At 44.8% G+C, this 23,864-nt stretch overlaps 1 protein-coding gene across 2 annotated transcripts; it reads left to right on the top strand.

Moving 5' to 3' along the window:
* The first annotated feature begins 1,986 nt into the window (after positions 1–1,986).
* On the top strand, positions 1,987–22,535 carry TGOLN2 (trans-golgi network protein 2). Of its 2 annotated transcripts, none has more exons than XM_077469693.1 (4): positions 1,987–2,110; positions 13,730–15,123; positions 18,173–18,274; positions 21,639–22,535. In XM_077469693.1, exons 1-4 carry the CDS (start codon positions 2,038–2,040, stop codon positions 21,642–21,644), a joined length of 1,575 nt encoding a protein of 524 aa, XP_077325819.1. In that variant the 5' UTR covers positions 1,987–2,037; the 3' UTR covers positions 21,645–22,535. The 2 variants fall into 2 exon arrangements, with proteins under 2 accessions (XP_077325819.1, XP_077325822.1); XM_077469696.1 differs by having other exon boundaries at positions 18,191–18,274.
* The last annotated feature ends 1,329 nt before the right edge of the window (positions 22,536–23,864 follow it).

Genomic DNA, 23,864 nt, shown 5'->3' on the forward strand with positions numbered 1-23,864 from the left:
GACCGATAGGCCCACAGGGTTCCTAGGTCCTTTTTCACTAGGCAGAAAAAAAAAACTGAGGCTGCAGTAGCAGGCTGAGGGGTTGTTACCTAAGGGACCGCCCCTTGGGCAGAACTAGAAAGTTCTAGTTTTATTATAACATTTTAACATGTTCTGCCTAGTCCTCTCCTGAAGGTGGCGTAACAACTCGATGGTCTAAGAAAGGAGCTGTGTCAGTCGGTGAACGTAAGAGAAAGTGCCACACCTGCACCTTTTCTCAATTAACATTCCCTTACTCCATCTCGGTGGCAGTATTAAGTAGAGGCAGCAATTCTTTTCTCATTGTCTCCTGTATTGTACACTCCGTGGCGCAGGGTCACACACCACTTTTCATTGCACAGAACTGTACCATTGCATTTGTATTTCTGTAGGATTTTGGAATTGCAATGATTTGATTAAAATTTGCATAAACCCATATTAGGCTCATACAAAACCAATAAGGGCTTCATGTACAGTACAGGGGTGGTGGAGGAGGGGCTTCATGTACAGTACATAGGGGAAGGAGGGGCTTCATGTACAGTACATAGGTGGAGGGGCTTCATGTACAGTACATAGGAGGAGGGGCTTCATGTACAGTACATAGGTGAAGGAGGGGCTTCATGTACAGTACATAGATGAAGGAGGGGGTTCATGTATAGTACAGGGGTGGAAGAGGAAGGATTTCATGTATAGTACAGGGGTGGAAGGTGAGGGGATTTGTATACACTACAGGGGTGGGGAGGAGGAGCTTCATATACAGTACAGGGTTGCAGGAGGAGGAGTTTCACGTACAGTACAGGGATGGTGGAGGAGGAGCTTCATGTACAGTGAATGAGGAGGGGCTTCCTGTACAGTACAGAAGGGAGGGCTTCATGTACAGTACAGGATTGGAGGAGGAGCTTCATGTCCAGTACAGGGGAGGAGGGGCTTAATTTATAGTACAGGGATGGAGGAGGGGCTTCATGTACAGTACAGGGGAGGAGGGGGGGCTTCATGTACAGTACAGGGATGGAGGAGGAGGGGCTTTGTGTACAGTACAGGAATAGTGGAGGAGGGGCTTCATGTACAGTACAGGGATGGAGGAGGAGCTTAATGTTAAGTACAGGTGAGGAGGGGCTTCATTTATAGTACAAGGATGGAGGAGGAGCTTCATGTACAGTACGGAGGTGGAGGGGCTTCATTAATAGTACAGGGGTGGAGGAGGAGGAGGAGGGGCTTCATGTACAGTACAGGGATGGGGGATGGGCTTAATGTTACATACAGGTGAGGAGGGGCTTCATTTGTAGTACAGGGATGGAGGAGGAGCTTCATGTACAGTACAGGGGAGGAGGGGCTTCGTTAATAGTACAGACATACCTCCCAACTTTTTGAGATGGGAATGAGGGACACCTATCAGCAAAAGTATGCAGGCATAGGACACGCCCCCTTAAAGGAGATTTGTACAAAAAAATAAGATTGGTTAAACCACAAGTACTTTTTTTATTCCTTTATTTCGCTTTTGGAATTTACAAATGCAGCAATTTAGAAATTAGATGAAAGGTTTAGCGCTGGAAAACACTTTTTGATAGATAAAAAGTCAATTTTCTATACAACTATATAGATCAGACCAAAATGAGGGACACATGAGGAGGAATGAGGGACAGAGGGACATTGCTCCAAATCAAGGACATTTCCTCAAAATCAGGGACAGTTAGGAGCTATGGTACAGGGATGGAGGAGGGGCTTCATTTATAGCACAGGGATGGAGGAGGAGCTTCATGTACAGTACAGGGGTGGAGGAGGGGCTTATTGTACACTACAGGGTTCCCCTACAAGACCTGTATGCAAAGCAATACATTGATCGTCTAATTTCTCCACACACATTGTTTTAACCCTCGCTTACCCCAAGATGGCGTACTAACCCGTTTCGGAGCACCGCCATCTTTTTCCTCTCACATCGTGCTGGGTGTAGTAGGCGGGCCGCCTCTGTCGGAAGCAGGATGTGTTGCCGGAAGTGTGCACACAATCCTGTCTGGAGTCATGGAACGTCGTGTGTTGTGCGGTGTCGGGCTGGTGGTAGTTCTGGTGTTAGGCGCTGTGCTCCTTGTCAGAGGTGAGGAGACCTTTCCTATCATTATATAGAAGGAAGGGGGGTGTGCGGGGCCGGGGAAAGTTATTGGCTCTTATTTGTTTTTTGACATTTCATAGCCATTTCCGGCCATCGTTCTATCTTCCCCCTCCCTCCGCCTCCTTTATAGTCCTGATTGTAGGTGGAAGCGGAATGGTGACATTGCTGAGGGTCACCATGGAAACGATCAGCCATACACTACAATGTGATTTCCATTCCATAGACCAGTGAGAGCTCCTATATCGGATACTCACCATTCACAGGACTATCTGATTGTACAATCTCCTTTACATCTACCAAGCGCTATGTAGTGCCAGGGGCTGCCAGATTGTATAGGTTGGTCCTCATATGACATTATTATGGTAAATTGTACCGTGTATGGTGAGCCTTAACTACTTCTTGTTCAGTGTGTATATATATATATATATATATATATATATATATATATATATATATATATATATATATATATATATATACACACACACACATACATACATACATACATACATACATACATACATACATACATACACACACACGTCATGGATGGGCAGCAGTTATACCAGGATCATAGCTGCAGCCGCAATCCTGGGATTGCTTTTTAGAGCCATCGATCGGCTTTATAGACACCCCATCACTTTTACAGGGCCCCTCCCCCTCCTGGGTTTGCCATCGGGAAGCCCAGTACTGCTGTAGGATCTCATTCACACCAGCTTCTGCAATGCCGATCCAGCTGTACAAAGTCCGGTCAGACCAGAGCAATTGCACTGTTCACTATTTTTACAAACTTTATTGAAATGTTACACAGTGTTCTATCAGGCAGCATGTGGTAACCCAGACTGCACTGGAAGAAAGTACATCCCACAGTACTTAAGCTCTGCACACCCCACCATAACACAGTGCTGTGAACCGACCACACCAAGGACCAGGGATTTTGCTTTGCCTTGCGGTGGAGGTGCACGGGAATACCAATGCAGTTCCGGTGCACCTGGCGTATATGGACCCTTAAGCCTGGTACACACTGAGGTTTTTTTTTTTTTTTTTCGTTCAACCCAGCAGACTGAATGAAAAAAAACCTGAAGGGCTCAGCAGGAGATTCTGTACTAATGATCTGGTGTTAGTACAGTGATCTCCCCCCACTGAGCTATTGTGTTCTGAGAGGGGGGTGCCCTCCCACTTTCCAGATCACACCAGTCAGTGCTCACAGCCATTGGCTGTATGATATGAAAGGATACCCAAAGCCTTGACTATGCCAGGCAGTACTGTTTAATCACTTATTAAGAAGTGGGAAATTAGGGGCTCTTTTGATACCAAACCAAGGTCAGGTAGACCAAGCAAGATTGCAGCCACAACTGGCGGAAGAATTGCTCAGGATACAAAGAAAACCCACAGGTAACCGCAGGAGAAATACAGGCCGCTCTCCAAAAAGACGGTGTAGTTTTTAAGGAGCACAATTCAATAATACTTGAACAAAAAAGACTGCATGGTTGAGCTGCTAGAAGGAAGCCTTTACTGAGCCAATGCCACAAAAAAGCCAATGAGGCGGGTCAAGGTGTTGTTGGGCATATTGTAACCAGGCTTTTTTATGGAACTTGTACAGTAAAGGCTTCTTCCTGGCAACTTCACCAATGCAGCTCTTTCTTGTTCAAGTATCATCCTATTGTGCTACTTAAAAACAACCACACCATCTTTTCCCAGAGCAGCCTGTATTTCTCCTGAGGTTATCTGTTGGTTTTTCTTTTTATCCTAAACAATTCCTGTGGCAGTTGTGGATGAAATCTTTCATGATCTACCTGACCTTGGCTTGATATCAAGAGATCCCCAAATTTTCCACTCGTTATTTAATGATTGAACAGTACTGACTGGCATATTCAAGGCTTTGGACATCTTTTTATATCCTTTTCCATCTTTGTAAAGTTTCCATACCTTGTTACGCAGGTCTTTTGACTGCTTGTTTCTGCTCCCCATGGCTCAGTGTCTGGCCTGCTTAGTGCAATCCATGTGAGAGCTAACAAACTCATTGACTATTTATACACAGACACTAATTGCGATTTTTAAAAAGCCACAAATGTGAGAAATTAACCTTTAATTGCCATTTTAACCTGTGTGCCAAGTGAGAGGATGCCTGACCAGTTTTGCCAGTAAAGGACTAACTGCGTCAGAGGCTGAACTAGTTCTCTTCTATTTTTGATCATGTGGAACACGGATCTACTCGTCCTTAAACAATTACCTGATTCCTCCACCAATCCAGCGCTGTCCCATCTGCAGCATCACTCTCCTCTCTTCCTCTTCTCACAGAAGACGTGGGCAACAGTGGGAGCAAAAGGCTACTAATGCTCTCAGTCAAATCCTCTGAGGAGGGAGTGGGGACGTGGCCAGGCCACGCTGTGCTGTGTGTGTGTGTGTGTGTGTGTGTGTGTGTCAATGAACACACAATGCAGCTTGGGAGTGCACCTGTACGTGTTCCCCCTCAGAACACGCCTTTCTGAGGGAGCAATTGTAGGAAGGAGGGTCAGAGAGTGCTGATGGGGGGGACCCCAGAAGCGGAGGTAAGGACAACTATGTACAATACTATTACACAGAACAGGTAAGTATAACATCTTTTTTATTTTAAGTGAAAAAATATTGTTTGCAATTACATTAAAGCAGGCCTTTCCTCCTCCCACTAAATTTAACATCAGTATGCATCACTTGTAATTTAGCACACCTGAGCTCATCCCTGCTATGTAGTGGAAGGGCTTGCCTGACTGAGTAGGAAGTGATTGAATACATTAGGTGTATCCTCATGATACAGTTTTGGTAGATCTAAAGTTGATCGTATGCCAGTGCCCTCTGACAGTAACGCCTCAATTCAAATACTTAGGAATCAATATCCAATTATCGGTAGACTCATTCACAGATGTGAACCTTTGCCCCATAATCAGAACCTTTAGGGACAGGGCAAAGAAGTGGAAAGCTCTTCCACTTACATTGCTAGGCAAAGCCAATCTGTTTAAAATGATCTTCCTCCCTAAGGCCCCTTGCACACGAGACAGATCCGTAATGATCCGCGCCTTGATGATCCGCTTGCTCAGTGGGGATCGCTCTGTTTAGCTGGCGGATGACAGGGCGGTCCCTGCACACTGTGTAGGTACAGTCCTGTCAGATCTCCGCTCTCCTCTATGGGGGGATTGGATGAACACGGACCATCTGTCCGCGTTCATCCGATCCGCTCTGCAGACGGATAGAAAAATAGGATTTTCCTCCGTCTGCAGAATCAGACCATAGTGGAGACAGACGATATCGGGTGTCTGCGGATGAACATAGGGATGCATGTATGTCCGTATTTCATCTGCAAATGGAGTGAGGAAATACGGACATACTGTCCGCATGTGTGAAAGGGGCCTTAAAGTGGTTGTAAACCCTTACAAACCACTTTGACCTACAGGTAAGCCTAGATTAAGGCTTACCTGTAGGTCCAAGCAATATCTCCTAAACCTATATGGTTTAGGAGATATTTGCCCGAAAACGGGCACCGCTGTCTACGACGCGCAGGCGCACTGAGCGCGGCATTTCCAAGAATGGAGCTGTCGCGCGTGTCGACTCCCGTGCGCATGCGCGGGAGTGACGTCATCGCGGCTTTGCCGAATGACAGCGGCGGAGCTGCGAGACCCCACCAACAAGATGGATGCGGCGGACTACAGGGGACAGCGGCGACTTCGCTGGCTCCTGTGTCAGGTAAGTGACACATAATGGGCTACTATGCGATGCATAGTAGTCCATTATGCTTTGCCTTTGCAGGAAATGAAAGAGGAAGTAAACTCATCAGGGTTTACTTCCTCTTTAATGTCTATATGTGCTCTCTAATACCCCGATCTATATTCCAACAAAAAACATTCAGATATATCAACTCCCTGTTGAACTCCTTTTTGTGGGACGACAAAGCGGCCAGGGTCTCTCTGGACTTCTTGCAGTTGCCGGTGGGGGCAGTGCCAGACCTCCACCTCTACTACCTGGCATCACAGCTGTTACATATACACTGGCGCATGTTCCCACAGCTGAACAATGCTGCAACTGCGGTTGAGGCAGCTGTGGTAACCACCTACGAAATTGTTAAACTTTTTTTCTTTGGGGGGGGGGTAAAGTAATGCTCAGATCAGCTAAACGTGTGCTAGGGATCTGTCTGGAACAAATAGCAGACGGCCTTCTACATGTATCACCCAATGCCCCACTATGGTTTAACCCATGTTTGAAGACATTTTTCCATCTAGAGGATGGATGTAGGTGGTCCAAATTTGGACTTGCATACCTACACCAATTATATGACAATGGCAAATTCAAATCGTTCATACAACTGAAGAGGGAACTGAACATCCCAGATTCCTGGACATTCAAGACTCTTGCTCTGTGGGGATTGCTTTGCTGATCCCCGCTGAGTCGGCAGATGACAAGTCCGTCTCTGCACTCTGTCTCTGCCTGTGCAGGGACAGACCTGTCAGAGAGTCCGCTTTCCCCTATGGTGGGAGCGGATGATTACAGACCTCCTGTCCATTTTCATCTGATCCGATCTGCAGACAGATGGAAAAATAGGGTTTTCCTCCATCACACTTTTTTGGATCGGAGCGGATCTGATGTCAGCAGACATGTCACCACTGACATCCGTCACTCCATAGAGGTCTATGGAGCGTCCGTTCAGGTCCACCTAAAAAAACTGACAGGCGGACCTGAACGGTCCATCCGTGTGAAAGAGGCCTTACCGTTATAAAATCGAAAAAGAGCTATTTGTACTGATGAATATACTGTACTCAGTTATTGGGAAAGTGAAGACTACTAAGTGGAAATATTATGCTGATATATGCACCTATGACTGTACCATAAGCGCAGTATTTACTGCTATGTAAGGACACTTGGCAAATAAAAACCTTTTTAAGAAAAAAAAAGAAAGTTGATCGTATGCACAGATTGTAATGATCTGACCAATGTGAAGGTCTGAGTAGTGGCCAGTGGGATGTCAGTGTTTATGACCATGTAGTGGCCACTCCTTAAAGTGGTTGTATATCTGCACATTAACCACTTGCTGACCATCCGCCGTAGTTTTACTGTGGCAACATGGCTTGGCTGGGTGAATCGCCGCCATGCTCGCCCACAGAGCCGATGCGAGTGCCCAGCGGTCACGATCACCGCCAGGCTCCCGTGCTAGCTTGGTGCGCACGGAGAACCGGGATCTGTGTGTTATCTGCATGTTCTGTCTGAGGGGGGAACAGACAGAGATCGTCTGTTCATACAGCATATGAACAGCGATTTGTCATCTCCCCTACACAGTCCCCTCCCCCCTTCAATTAGAACACACAATAGGGAACACATTAACCCCTTGATCGCCCCCTAGTGGTTAACCCCTTCACCAGTGCCAGTGACCTTTTTACAGTAATCAATGCATTTTTATAGCACTGATTGCTGTAAAAATGGCAGTGGTCCCAAAAATTTGTCAAAATTGTCCGACGTGTACACCATAATGTTGTAGTCCCGATAAAAATCGCAGATCGCTGCCATTACTAGTAAAAATAAATGATAAAAATGCCATAAAACTATCCCCTATTTTGTAGACACTATAACTTATGTAGAAAAATATGTAGAATAAATATCAGCCGAAACTGAGGTAGAAATATTTTTTTATATATATATTTTTTTTTACTAGGCGGGCGATACGCTGTGCGAATTTCTTTCCTGCAGCCACAAGAAATTTGCATGATTCCCCCATCAACACAGACAGTGCTGACAGGGGAATCGGCAATTGTGTTCTTCCGGCAGGGAAAGCAGCCCCAGACAGGAGAAGACAGTGATTACCGCTAGTGGGTATAGTAGCCACTAGCGATAATCGTAAGAGGATCCAGAAGGCTGGTTGTGCCCGAGTTGATTGATCGATCAATCAACTTGGTACATTAAGCCTGCCCATCAATGGTTCGAATCTCGACGGTTTAGCAGTAACCGGCCGAGATTCAAACCATGTGTAGCCGGCCTTAGTGAGGAGAGATGTCTGTTAGGCTTCTAGTTAAAGAGGAAGTAAACCCTGATGGGTTTACTTCTTCTTTGATTCCCTGCAAAGGTAAAGCATAATGGACTTCTATGCATCACATAGTAATCCATTATGTGTCACTTACCTGACACAGGAGCCAGCGAAGTTACCGCTGTCCCCTGTAGTTCTGAGCGTCCATATTCTTGGTGGGTCTCGCTGCTCCGGCACTGTAATTCGCCGGAGCAGCGATGACTTCACTCCCGCGCATGCGCACGGGAGCCGACACGTGCGACATATCGCCGCGATCTGCGGCTTACCCAGTGCTCCTGCGCACCGCTGTCTACTTATAGGTTTAGGAGATATTTCTTGGACCTACAGGTAAGCCTTAATCTAGGCTTACCTGTAGGTCAAAGTGGTTTGTAAGGGTTTACAATCACTTTAATCAAGCCTGAACATTTTAGAAAGGCTCTTAGACTAAGATGTGTTTTGTGTTGGCTTCTGCTAGTCCTATCAAAGTACTGAGGATGGTCTTCTGGAATGCAGCTAAAAGGATGAAGTCCTAGTGCAGTGATGGCGAACCTTGACACCCCAGATGTTTTGGAACTACATTTCCCATGATGCTCATGCACTCTGCAGTGTAGTTGAGCATCATGGGAAATGTAGTTCCAAAACATCTGGGGTGCCAAGGTTCGCCATCACTGTCCTAATGTATCCATTACCCCGGAAAAGGGGGATCACTGCTGCTAAAAAAAGAAATGCCATGGCTGACTATGCATTTCAAACATTGTGGTTGCCCTGGCTCACACCAGTTTGTGGGGTGGCCAGTTGTCATTATCACACTGTCATTATTAGGCCTCATGCACACTGGAGGTTAAAATAACATCATAAAAAACCCAGTAGCTTTGCAGTGAGTTTTCAACGTTTTTCTGCAATAGCGTTTATTAGCGTTTTTTTGGGGATTTTTCCAACATTAGTTTTTTTTGGATTTTTTTTTTTTTTCTATCAATGGATCAAAAACGTATTTGAGCCTTTATCTGCGTTTTTTTGACGTTAGAGCATTTTTGCAGCTGAAAAACTAATCTTAGAACAAACTATTTTTATTTTTTTTTTAAGCCAAAAAACGCCCCAGCCAAAAACTGCTGATAAATCTGTGTGCATGGGCACATAGGATAACACAATGGGAAGTTTACTGACTGTAGAAAAAAACTTCTACAGCCAAAAACAGCTGCTGTAAAAATGTCCAGTGTGCATGAGGCCTTAGGTGCCACTGGGGACATCATTCTCGCTTAGGAGATAATGGCAGCTGGGAAAGGCACATTTGTATGCAGAGGGAAGAGCGCACGGTTGCCTAGTGTGGCACGTTAAGAATCTGATGCTATGGGTGGAACAAATTCTAAAAGAATTACCACCAGTTTGCAGATTAGGAAACTGGTGGTAAAAGAGTAACTCTACTTTTGTTGAGGGGAAAAAAACAAAACAGTCCCCTCTGGCTTGTTCTATGTACCGTACATTGCTGGGATTTCAACAAACTTTGTTGCAGAATCCTACCTGTTTCCTGTGAATGCCTAAAATCTGACTTCTATCTTAGTGCACAGTTGTAGGAAAACCAGTGAGCCAATCACAAGCAGGAAACAACATTTCTGGGGACGGTCCATACACCAGCTGTGTACAGAACGGCTCCAGGTTGCCATATTGCATTTCATTTTACAGAACATTGCAGCGCTGCAGATTAAAAAGTAAATTTTTAATAACAATAAATTACAATATGGTTTGTATCAAAATTGTATATTATATTATACAATTTTGATACAAACCATATTGTAGTTTATTGTTAACCCCATTAAGCTGCTGGTGACTCCCTCGCTATTAGATGATTGTGGACAAGGGGCCAGGGATGCTGGCTGATGTCATTGACCAAATAGGGCCATTGCCATGGGTAATAACCAGATTCTCCTGCCCAGGGATGCATCCTCAGGGGACCAAGTGCATATAGCATAGCTGCAGCTCAGAGTGAGTTATACATTAAAAAACAGTGTTTATTGTTCATTCTTAATAGTGGCAGATCGCCCAGCACTGTGGGCTGTGTGATCTATCTGCCAGCTGCTTGTACAGATACAGGACACTGGCAGGTTTATTCTACACAGCTCTGATGGATATATGACTAATATGAGGCTGAGTTCACATTAAACACAGATGCAGGAATGAATCGGGCCTGAATTTTTGCCTGAATTTGGACCTAAACCTGAGCCAAAGACATACAGAACCCATGTGCAATGCGCTTTGCTCTATGGAGAGTCGGTCACAATCTCCTGTAATGCAAATTGGATGCAGAGATAAACTCATCCAATTCACACTAGTGTGAACCCAGCCTGAATGAACAAGCCGTACTGATTGTTTGCTCATAAAAGTGAGATCACTCAGCTTGGACAATGGACAGGGAATCTGTGTTGTCTGTATCCTCCCACATAGACAGTCCCAGCCAATTGATCACAAATTGCCACAGCACTGTGTGATCTTTAACCACTTGCCGACCGCCGCACGACGATATACGTCGACAGAATGGCACGGGCAGGCATATGGGCGTATATATACGTCCCTGCCTTCCCACGGGTGGGGGGCCCGATCGGGCCCCCCCCCGGTGCCTGCGGCGGTCGGTATTCGTTCGGGAGCGATCCGGGATGAGGGGGCGGCCATTCATTCATGGCCACCCCCTCGCGATCACTCCCGACGAATAGAAATCCTTTGTGACATCACTTCCTCTCCTGTAATGTAAACACAGGAGAGGAAGTGATGTAATCTCTCCTCCGTGTCGGTATTTTTCGTTCCGACACCGAGGAGAGAGGATCGGTGAGTTGCACCAACACGACACTACACAGTAGAACATGCCAGGCACACTCACACCCCCCCCGATCACCCCCCCAATTACCCCTGCCCCCCAGTCACAGTGACACCAATGTAATTTTTTTTATTTTTTTTTGCATTGGTGTCATTTGTGACTGTAATAACTGTTAGGGCAGTTAGGGTTAGCCCCCTTTAGTTCTAATGTACCCCCGTGATCACCCCCCGTCGCCAGTGTCACTAAGGCTGGGTTCACATTGCAGCGGTTTATGAGAACGAATGTGATTCGCACCGCACTGCAGTGCAAATCACATCCGATCTCTGTGCGATTCGAGTTCAGCCATACAGATAGTATGGCTGAATTCGTGTCGCACCCGCCGCAAATTCGCACGGGACCCTTTTTTTGGTCCGCAGCAGAATCGGATCGCATGGGTGTTCACACCATGCGATCCGAGTTTGCAGATCGCACTGCGATATGCGAACTGATCTGGGGGTGTCATTAACATTTCACTGACACTCCCAGCAGTTCGCATAGGGCAGTGTGAACTGCCGCCGGGAGGCATGTGATGCGGGAACCCGCCGCGGATTCGTGGCGTTCCCGCATCGCTCCAGTGTGAACCCAGCCTAATAAGCGATCATTTTTCTGATCGCTGTATTAGTGTCACAGGTGACGCTAGTTAGGCAGGTAGGTATTTAGGTTCGCCGCAGCTTTTTATAGCGCCAGGGACCCCCATATACTACCGCATAAAGCCCCCTGATTGCCCCCTAGTTAACCCTTTCACCAGTGATCACCATATAACTGTTACAGGTGACGCTGGTTGGTTAGTTATTTTTTTATAGTTTCAAGGCACCCGCCATTTATTACCTAGTCTCACTAGTGTACCCCTAAATTTAGGGGTGTCTACTTTCCAAAATGGGGTCATTTGGGGGGGGGGGGGGGGGGGTTTGTGCCATCTTGGCATTTTATGGCCTTCAAAACTGTAACGCCCTTAGAAAACCTGAAGGCAGTTCTTGGCTTTCGGAGCCCCGTACGCGGCTAGGCTCCCAAAAAATCCCACACATGTGGTATCCCCGTACTCAGGAGAAGCAGCAGAATTTATTTTGGGGTGTCATTTCACATATGCCCATAGCATGTGTGAGCAATATATCATTTAGTGACAACTTTGTGAAAAAAAAAAAAAAAAAAAAAAAGTTTGTAATTTTCCCGCAACTTGTGGCAAAATATAAAATATTCCATGGACTCAACATGCCTCTCAGCAAATAGCTTGGGGTGTCTACTTTCTAAAATGGGGTCATTTGTGGGGGTTTTGTGCCATCTTGGCATTTTATGGCCTTCAAAACTGTAATAGGTAGTGAGAAGTGAACTCAAAAATTTACGCCCTTAGAAAGCCTGAAGGCGGTGCTTGGTTTTCGGGGCCCCGTACGCGGCTAGGCTCCCAAAAAGTCCCACATATGTGGTATCCCCGTACTCAGGAGAAGCAGCAGAATTTATTTTGGGGTGTCATTTCACATATGCCCATAGCATGTGTGAGCAATATATCATTTAGTGACAACTTTGTGTAAAAAAAAAAAAAAAAATTTTTTTTTTTTTGTCATTATTCAATCGCTTGAGGCAAAAAAAATAAAATATTCAATGGGCTCAACATGCCTCTTATCAATTTCCTTAGGGGGTCTACTTTACAAAATGGGGTCATTTGGGGGGGGTTTTGTACTGCCCTGCCATTTTAGCACCTCAAGAAATGAGATAGGCAGTCGTAAACTAAAAGCTGCGTAAATTCCAGAAAACGTACCTTAGTTTGTAGATGTGACAACTTTTGCGCAAACCAATAAATATACGGTTATTGACTTTTTTTTTACCAAAGACATGTGGCTGAATACATTTTGGCCTAAATGTATGACTAAAATTGAGTTTATTGGATTTTTCTAATAACAAAAAGTAGAAAATATCATTTTTTTTTCAAAATTTGCGGTCTTTTTACGTTTATATCGCAAAAAATAAAAATCGCAGAGGCAATCAAATACCATCAAAAGAAAGCTCTATTTGTGGGAAGAAAAGGACGCAAATTTTGTTTGGGTACAACATTGCATGACCGCGCAATTACCAGTTAAAGCAGCGCAGTGCCAAATTGTAAAAAGACCTCTGGTCATTGACCAGCAAAATGGTCCGGTCTGAAAGTGGTTAACTTTTATTAATGAACGATCACCAATATTGGGTGGAGCCTGGTATGGCACAGCCCCCCAAGTGCTGATCATCTATTTCTAAAAGTGAAAGATCGCTCAGCGTTGCAGCACTATGTGATCTATTGTCCAAGGCTGTGTAAGTTTAGATGCAGCCACATATATTTTAGTTCACACACCACCGCTAGTTGTGTGATCTTTGGGAAAAGCAGCACTAGTCACCAGAGCTGTTACTCGCTAATCCATTTAGCAACCAAGGGACGGTTTTAATCAGGCTAAATGCACTTTATCCCCTGGGGGAATAGATACGTTTAGTTTGTGTATTCAGAGTGCTTTTTTATTGTGTCACAAAAAAATGAATAATTTTATAACTGAACTAACAATATTTCAGTTACTCATTGTAATGATGAATTACTGGGAAATGTCCCCTATAATCCGGTGGTAGCCTGGGTAATAGTGGAGCACTTGTCGTCAGGTCTGATGTAAATGGGTCTAGGTGCCTTGTAAAGTGGTACGTTATGTGTTGTATAGTGTTATCACAAAATTAAGCCTTCATTAAACTATGTATGTATTGTTCTTTTATATTTCATTAGCTGCTCCTGTGGATAAAGATGCTGCAGATCCAAACATTAAAAATGATGCTGCAACAGGTGATGTTGAGGATGCTGTAAAGGTTGACGCCAAGGCCGAGGATGCTGTAAAGGTTGACGCCAAGGCCGAGGATGCTGTAAAGGTTGACGCCAAGGCCGAGGATGCTGTAAAGGTTGACGCCAAGGCCGAGGATGCTGTAAAGGTTGACGCCAAGGCCGAGGATGCTGTAAAGGTTGACGCCAAGGCCGAGGATGCTGTAAAGGTTGACGCCAAGGCCGAGGATGCTGTAAAGGTTGACGCCAAGGCCGAGGATGCTGTAAAGGTTGACGCCAAGGCCGAGGATGCTGTAAAGGTTGACGCCAAGGCCGAGGATGCTGTAAAGGTTGACGCCAAGGCCGAGGATGCTGTAAAGGTTGACGCCAAGGCCGAGGATGCTGTAAAGGTTGACGCCAAGGCCGAGGATGCTGTAAAGGTTGACGCCAAGGCCGAGGATGCTGTAAAGGTTGACGCCAAGGCCGAGGATGCTGTAAAGGTTGACGCCAAGGCCGAGGATGCTGTAAAGGTTGACGCCAAGGCCGAGGATGCTGTAAAGGTTGACGCCAAGGCCGAGGATGCTGTAAAGGTTGACGCCAAGGCCGAGGATGCTGTAAAGGTTGACGCCAAGGCCGAGGATGCTGTAAAGGTTGACGCCAAGGCCGAGGATGCTGTAAAGGTTGACGCCAAGGCCGAGGATGCTGTAAAGGTTGACGCCAAGGCCGAGGATGCTGTAAAGGTTGACGCCGAGGATGCTGTAAAGGTTGACGCCGAGGATGCTGTAAAGGTTGACGCCAAGGCCGAGGATGCTGTAAAGGTTGACGCCAAGGCCGAGGGTGCTGGAAAGGGTGCCGCCAAGGCCGAGGGTGCTGGAAAGGGTGCCGCCAAGGCCGAGGGTGCTGGAAAGGGTGCCGCCAAGGCCGAGGGTGCTGGAAAGGGTGCCGCCAAGGCCGAGGGTGCTGGAAAGGGTGACGCCAAGGCCGAGGGTGCTGGAAAGGGTGACGCCAAGACCACCGGTGCTGGAAAGGGTGACACCAAGGCGGGCAATGGTGAAAAGGAGGAGCTTGAAGAAGATGAGGAAATGGATGAGCGGCAGCCAGAAGAAGATGATAAAATGGATGATGATGAGGGAAATCTGAAAGAAGACACAGGTGATACTGATTTGGAAAATTTTGATAATGCGGATACAGCCGACGAAGAGAACGCAGACTCTCTGAACAAGCAGGAATACCCACCTCGCAATAATGATATAGAGACTTCAGTACTCCAGGGTGAATCAGAAAGCAGCCATTTCTTTGCCTATCTTGTGACCTCAGCTATTCTTGTGGCTGTGCTGTATATTGCATATCACAACAAACGCAAGGTAACCTAACATGATATACACTTGAAAAACTTATTTAGAAAACATGTTACCTGTTATAACTTTACTAAATTTCTGTCTTTTCCCTTTGCTCAGTGGCAAATCCAATTAGACTGAAAATAGAGTACTACTAGTTGGAGAGTTCCTATTTTTATTAACTCCCCTCTGCCTCTTCCTCGAGTAACTAACACCCATTTAGCAAAGCTTTGATAGTTTCCTCATGTAATTTGTTGAGTTTCACATGCAGCAGGAATCTTTTGGCAGTGTCTAGGTGTTTAGGGAATTCCTTGGGCAAAAGACTTGATGACAAAGGCATAGAAGAAATCCAGAGCAATGCAGATACATAATGTGGACACCCAGGATATTGGGTTCAGGTTTAAAATACACATACTAAAGTATAGTGTGTTGCCAGGTGATGGCACACACATTGGAGTGCAGGAACCAGGAGCATCTAGTTCTTAAAGAGGAGTTCCAGGCTCCTTCAGAAAAAATAAAAGTCAGAAGCTACATATACTGTAGCTGCTGACTCAATATTGGGGCACTTACCTGTCCAAGAATCCAGCAGTGTCCTCACCCAAGCTGATCTTCAATCAGCTATCAGGTGCTGCCGCTGCCATCTTGACTAAGGGAAACCAGCTGTGAAGCCTTCCGGTTTCCCACTGCTCAACCGCAAAAGGTGCCCAATGGGGTAACAGATGGAGGAGGAGGCAGCCAAGCAAAGCTTCCCCTTTTGGGTGGAGCCTCGCTTTAACATACTTATTGACGATACAAGTGGTATTTTTGCCTCAGTGGTTAAAGAGGAAGTAAACCTTCATGCATTCTTTGTACCTATAGGTAAGAAGCCTAGAATCAGGCTTACCTATAGGTACTGTAAATATCTCCTAGACTTGCGCTGTTTAGGAGATGTATTTACTGTGTACTGAGCCGATTATGTGATTGGCGCATTTTCTTCAGAAGCCTGTGCCGTGACCGGTGGCTCCCACGCGCTTGCGCGGGAGTGACGTCATGTGGCTCCGGCCAGTCCCACAGCCGAAGATGGATGCGGCCTCCAGCGGGGACGATGAGGGCTTCGTTTGCAGGTAAGTTTTAACATAATGTTCTAGTATGCATACTAGCACATTATGCCTTTACTTTACAGCAGTGGCGGCCCGTCCATTAGGGTCGCACGGGTTCCCGCCCTCCCCACCCATGTGTCCGGTCCTCTACATGCAGGGAGCCAGACAGATGGATTCCAATGGGATGTTTTATTTTTTATTATTTGTTTTATTTTTTTGAAGCACGTGATTAGAGCCAGAGGGTGTGGGCTGGGGGGGGGGGGGGGGGGGGGAGCGCTGTGGTCACAGCCCACCCAGTTGTGTGAGAATAGCGAATAATCACTATTCTCACACTGATCCTAAGGTGATCCTATCCTGCTAAAAGGACAGACAATCCTATTGGATGCGTAGGAGGAGGAGGCAGTGGTTTGCTAAAGCCCCAACCCCCCTTCCCCCAAAAGAAAAAATCAGCCACTACTGCTTTACAGGTAAGAAAGAAAATTTAAATTCCATTGTGTATACCATGGGATTGCCCAGTTGGCCAACCACAGACAGACAGGCACAGAGTGCAAGTTCACAGCAGACTGATAGAAACAGGCAGAAAACAGTCTGTCAGAGTACCCCTGCCTGGGAAAACACCACCAGACGCATGACACTGATCACTGTCTACAGTAGGCTGTACCTGTTATAACTGCCTGGAAATATATATATATTATTTTTTTTCTTTTATATTTTATTTTAAAATATCTAAGCCCAAAAAGCAAAATGTAATATATTGCAGCTTGCTAGTCCCTAAATTAGGTGCTAGCATTATTATTATTTTTTTTTTCCGGTCTTTATCCTGCGAATAACACACATTACGCCCTTTCTTTAATGCAGCGTACACACGACCAAACTTTCTAACAGAAAAGGCCCGATGGAATCAATCCGTCGGATATTACGATAGAGTGTGGGCTTCATCTGACTTTTTTCTTCAAAAATTTTGACGGACCTAGAAATGGAACATGTTTAAAAATTGTCTGTCGGAATCCATTTCGATCGGGAAAACCGTTTGCCTGTATGCTGGTCCGAAGGACCAAATACGACGCAAGGGCAGCTATTGGCTACTGGCTATTAAACTTCCTTTTCTAGTCCGGTCGTACATCATCACATTCAAAACAAACAGACTTTGGCCCGTTCATGTGTGGGCAAGTCCGTTTGGTCAGAAGTCTGTCGGACCTTTTCTGCCGGAATGTCCGGTCATGTATATACACGACATTAGAAGGCCACGCTAACACTAAAATCTCCATCTACAGGCTTCCACGATCTAAGACTAACCTATTTAGCTCTGTAAAGAAGAAATGGCTATACAATACAATTTTTTAGCCGTTCCGGTCCAGTCTCCAGCGGCGGAATCACTGCAGAGGAGACAGTCGGCTGGGAAGTGACATCACCCATAGAGTCGCTATGGGGCTTCCGTTGTTGGCTTCCTCCTCTGCACCCACCTCCACAGCAAAGTCGCTGCTGACAGCTCAACGTGGGACTGGATCAGAGCTGCTTCAGAAGAGGTATGTATAGCGATTTTTTTATTTTTTTTTGTTTACAGGGCTTGATGGTTTAGTCTTAGAACGTAGATGCCTGTAGATTTTGAGATTTTTTTTTTGTGTTGGGGCGGACTCTTACTTGAAGTGTCAGTGTTCTGTACTTGCCTGACATAGTTCTTATTTTGAAAAAGACATGCAGCCACCACATCGAAGGACTGGTAGGCTGCAATATATTGAATTTTTGTTTTTAGGTTTAGATGATATAGAAAGTCAAGTCACTAGAAGCATATATGACTAGATATTTATAGTACTTGTGGACCATACTTGGTCATGTTGTGAAATGAAACTGTGTTCATGTAAATGCACATTCCTGAATTCACTCATGTTTAGTGATCTATGTGACATTCATAGATAGTTGATAAGGTGTATATTGGGTGGGTGTGGTATTCTTTATAATTAATGCATGGCATACACACTGTAAACATGAATGTTCAGTTTTTTTCTCCCCTCCAGATCATCGCCTTTGCACTTGAGGGAAGACGCTCCAAAGGTGGCAGGAGGCCTAATTCAGGGGAATACCAGAGACTGGATCACAAGGTTAGAACTTTGTAATGATTGATTTCAAGAAATTGATACGATTAGAGCGGATCTGCTTACAGATGACTGCAATAAAAGGAGATTTCTAAGAACATAAATTCTTACATGGGCATGGAAGCATTCTCTTTTGGGCTCTATAACTTCGATATACGTCGACAAAGTGTCACAGCTGTGCCTGTTCACGTACCTAGTACGTGATCTGACACTTCGGGCCGCTGATCGGTGGGTACTGTGGACTCAATATCTGCTTGCTCCTGGCAGTCCTTTAGTACAGAGGGAGAATGGCGGTCTACCTATGTAAACGAGGCAGATCGCCGCTCTGTCAGTACAGAAGGCATGGATTGTGTTCCTGTTAAGCAGGGATATGAATCCATGCCTTCCCCTTGTAAAAGCACCTCCCTCACAGTAAGAAAACACTAGCTAAGCACACATTTAACCCTTTGATCGCTCCTGGTGTTAACCCCTTCCCAGCCTTTCATTAGTACAGTGAGAGTGCATATTTTTTAACACTGATCATTGTATTTGTGTCGCTGGTCCCCAAAGAGTGTCCGATTTGTCTGCGAAATATCGCAGTCTAGTAATCGCTGATCGCCACCATTACTAGTAAAAATAAATAAAAATTCCATCTATATATCCCATAGTGTGTAGATGCTATAACTTTTGCACAAACCAATCAATATACACTTATTGGGATTTTTCTTTTACCAAAAATATTTAGCAGAATACATATTAGCCAAAATTGAGGAAGACATTTTGATATTTTTTAATTGGATATGTTTTATAGCAGGAATGTAAAAAGTAGTATTTTTTTCAAAATCAACGCTCTTTTTTTTTTTTTTGTTTATAGCGCAAAAAATTAAAACCGCAGAGGTGATTAAATACCACCAAAAGAAAGCTCTATATGTGGGAAGAAAAGGACAGAAATTTTATTTGGGTAGAACGTCACACGGCCACACAATTGTCAATTAAAATAACAGTGACCCATCGATAATAAAAGGCCTGGTCATTAAGGGGGTAAAACCTTCCAGGGCTGAAGTGGTTAAAGACAGTTTTTTTTTTTTTTCTGGTACGATCAGTCATATTTTCAATATCAGTGCCAAACTTTCACAATTTCTGCCAGGGTCTGCAAACTTTTGAGCATAACTGTATTTTAAATCTCCCTTTTCCACTGGATTGCAGTGGGACAGGTTAATGCTGTCGGACTGAACATTACAAACCTCTTTCAGACTGAGGCGCTTTTCAGGATAGCGCCTGAAAAACGCCTCCCCAGTGTGAAAGCCTGAGTGCTTTCACACTGGGGTGCTGCGCTTGCAGCGCTTTAGAAAACATCCGGCAAGCAGCATCTTTGGGGCCGTTTGGGAACGATGCATACAAGCGCTCCTAAACCGCCCCTGCCAATTGAAATGAAAGGGTGCCTGCAAAGCGCTTGAGCAGTGCCGCAACAGGGGCGCTTTTTACCCTTCGCCCATTAGCAGGGGTTAAAAAAGGTAAAGGGCCGCTAAAAATATCTTTCTGTGTGAAAGTAGCCTAAGGAAGGATGGAAGTTCCCAGGTACCCTTAAACGCATATAAATAAATAGAATAAAATCCGTTTTTGTTACGGAGAACCTGTACAAAAGTTTTATATGTTCAAATTTAAAACCGTGATCAAGAACACTGAACACTAGTTCATAGGCAAACTCCAGGTGCTGAAAATAATTTACCTTTATCTGTTCTGTTATAACTTATCTGTTGTAAGCAGATACAGAATTTTACTCCTCGTTTGTGGTTTCGAACTTTGGCACGAGTGTGCCACTTTCCAAACTAGAGGGATGCCTACTGGCCTTTGCGGACTCTTGGAAGTTCTGCATTCCCGATGCTTGGTTGCATGAGGTGGCTTTCTGAAAGAATTCCTTATTTACAGCATTTTTTCACACTTGCCTAAAACTTTTGCACAGTACTGTATATGGAAATGTCTGTTTAAAAGTTTTTATCCAGTCTTTAGCATGTACTGTATGTAAAAGTGACACTGCATGTAGTAACCACAAGAGGTCACTGCAGTGCTTGAAGATACTGGACTAGCCTTTCTGTCTCTATAACAGACATAGCCCAGCACTGTACCAAAGCATCAATTGGCAAACTGTCATAGGATTTAAAGTCTTTGTAAACCTTCATTTTTTATTTATTTTTATAACTAAAATGAACCTGTTATACTTACCTGCGCTGTGCAAGGGTTTTGCACATAGCAGCCCCGGTCCTCCTCTTCTGCAGTCCCCCGTTGGTGCTCCTGGCGCCTCCCTTTCATTGTGTGCCCCTACAGAAAGCCACATTCTATGGGGGCACCCGGACGGGCCAGCTCCCAAGTCACGCTGCTGCATCCATTGACACAAACCGTGGGCTCCTCCCTGCTCCCTTGTCACATAATTTGATTGACAGCAGCTTGAGCCAGTGGCACCTACTACTACTATCAATCTGTCCAGTGAGGCGAGAGACAGCGGCTGGAGCTGCTGTGCTCGTTCACATCACTGGATCAGATCGGCTCAAGTAAGAAAAGGGGGGGGTGGTTTAGGGGGTAGCTGCAGCGCAGGTTTTTCACTCAAATGCATAGAATGCATTAAGGTGAGAAATCTTGATGCTTTGCAATCACTTTAACTCTTGTTCACACTACTCAGTATGTTCTTGTTGCTACCTTTATGTGTATTTGAAAGATTTTTGCACACTACCTGTTCTTTTGACCTCTGGTACTCTGGATTCATGTGGGGAAAAGTTATTACCTATTTGATGTCATGAGCAAACTTTTATAGAAAACTTGAAATCTCCCTAAGGCCCCTTTCACACGACTGATCCGTTCAGGTCTGCCTATCAGTTTTTTTAGGCGGACCTGAACATACACTCCATTGACCTCTATGGAGCGTCGGATGTCAGCGGTGACATGTCTGCTGACATCCAACCCACTCCAATCCGAAAAAGTGTGACTGAGGAAAAAACCTACTTTTCCATCCATCATCAGATCGGATGACGACATCGTCATCCGATCTCCCATAGGGGAGAGCGGCACAGACCTGTCATCTGCCTGCTCACGACAGAGCGATCCCCGATGAGCAAACGGATGTTCACGGATCCATCCCGTGTGAAAGAGGCCTTAAGCTGCTATTCTTTGAGAGAGCACGGATATGTGGATTTTTTTCCACACAGGCAGCCGCTGTCAGTCAGGTATGTAACCAAACTGTATGATTGTCTCCAGAAAGGGACTGCACAAAGATGATATTGACTGCAGTTTACTGTAAAGTGCTTCTACAAATACTCGCTTATATTGTTTTTGTTTTTACAGGGTGGTTGTGGCCTAAAATTGGAGATCCATTTTAATCCCTTGTCTTGTTTTTCAGATCTGAGCTTTCTCTCGGAGTCTACTTGAATCATACGTCATCCAAAAAGAGCCTAGATTCTGCACACAAGTCACTTCACCTGATTAATTTAAGATTCCTTCATCCAGCACCAGACACTAGGTTTCCTGCCTGTGTAGATCTGTACTGGGGAAAAAGGGGTTTGTTGTCCATATTTATAGTTCACAATTGGATTGTATTTTCACATGCATAATTGTTAGATTGGCCTACTACTATTAGAGGGCTACTCTGTGATAGTAGAGCAGTGCATACATGGAGATTCTGTGCCTATGATGTTCGTTATTTAATTATTATTTTTTTTTTTTAACCCATAATTTCACAATCGTAGTAGCTTCAAGCTGGCAGAAATTTAATACATATAGTTCAAATATGTTAGGCTAAATTGCTATTTTCTTAAAATAACATATACCAAAATAATGTCTCTTTTTTTTTTTTTTTTTTTTTTATTAAATTTTTTCTTTAAAATCATTTTCCAGGATATTTGGAATTTGGGTTCTGCTTTTGGTTTCTAACAGCCAATGTTTCTCCTTGATAACATGGCAGAGGGGTGTGCCATGAATAGACTATATCTGCTGTATACAAAATGGGGTTAATTTGCTAAAACTGGAGAGTTCGACATCTGGGCCAACTCTGCATAAAAAAACAATTGGCTTCCATTTTTTTTTTTTTTGTCAAAGCCTAATTGAACAAGAGGAATTTAGAAGTTGGTTGACTACCATGTACAACTGCACCAGATTTTGCACTCTCCAGATTTAGTAAATCAACCCTATTACCTGCTAGAAACAGATTGCAGTGAAGTGTGGTTTGACCTGACTTTTTGGGTCTATTTTATGCAGGTCATGTGTATATACAAAAGAAATATGCATGAATGGAAAGCAATACTAGCTCAGTGTATATAGCCTAAATTTAGCATGACAGCTAGCCACTTTGGTGACAGTTTCCTTTTGTTATTACCCTTATACCACTCGGCTGAGCCAAGTTTCTGTGTCTAAGGTAACACTCGCCGCCTGAGATGCTTGGAAGCATTTTTATGTCTGCATGAACAACAGCCACCTTGTCTCTGAGCACCCAAGTCCCCAGTGCCATCAGATTTTATTAAAGGGATGTATAGTCTTAGTGTATATTTTTTTTACATGTTTAAAACAGATCTGTTTTTGATGTAAATAGTTTTAGTCTGTGTTAATTTTCTAAGAATCTTTGTTTACAACATGGAAGCCATATTTCCTTATTACTTATGTAGGCTCTGCAGTGCTACACAGTACTCCTGCTCTACTGCTTCTTCTTCTAATACCATTCACCTAACTTACTATTAAAGGGGTTGTAAACCCTTGTTTTTTTTTGTTTGTTTTTTTAAATACCAAACATGTCATAATTACCTCCACTGTGCAATTCATTTTGCACAGAGTGGCCCCGGTCCTTCTCTTCCAGGGTCCCTCAGTGGCGCTGGTGGCTCCTCCCCGCATCGAGTGCCCACGTTGGAGAAGACTCTCCTAAGGTGGACACCCATGCAGGCGTGCTCCCAAGTCCATTCACACAGAATGCAGGACTCGGGGCCCCACCCCCAGCGCTGCGTCATTGGATTTGATTGACAGCAGCAGGAGCCAATATCTGCACTGCTATCAATCTATCCAATCAGGACACGAGACACCAGCTAGAGCTGGTGTGCTTGTTCCCGGCCGTAGGAATACAGCATTCAGTAAAAAGGGGGGGGGCGGCAGCTGTAGCACTACAGAAGGTTTTTCACCTTAATGCATAGACTGCATTAAGGTAAAAAAAACATGAGGGTTTACAACCCCTTTAAGCAGGGTGAAAGAGTAGTTGTAATGACTTATTATACCTGCTTCTACTCGCTTATCTTCAGTTCCCTATATTAAATACAATTAAAAAAAGACCCTTAAAGAGGGATTCCACCAAAAAAAAAATATTAAAAGCCAGCAGCTATAAATACTACAGCTGCTGACTTTTTTAATAAATGGACACTCACCTGTCCCGGGTTCCAGCGATGCCGGCAGCCGAGGCTGATCGATCGCTCGGCTCTCGGCTGCTGTCGCCACCATTCTAGGTGAGGGAATCAGGAAGTGAAGCGAATCGGCTTCACTTCCTGGTTCCCTACTGCGCATGCGCGAGCCGCACCGCGCAATAGGAGATCTCCGCGCTGTCACTGGGACCCGTGTGTGTCCCAGCAGACAGCGCGGCAGGACAGGAAAT

This window comes from Lithobates pipiens, unplaced genomic scaffold, assembly GCF_037356315.1.
Source record: "Lithobates pipiens isolate NorthernLeopardFrog02 unplaced genomic scaffold, aLitPip1_a1.2 Scaffold_8, whole genome shotgun sequence".
Taxonomy (NCBI): domain Eukaryota; kingdom Metazoa; phylum Chordata; class Amphibia; order Anura; family Ranidae; genus Lithobates; species Lithobates pipiens.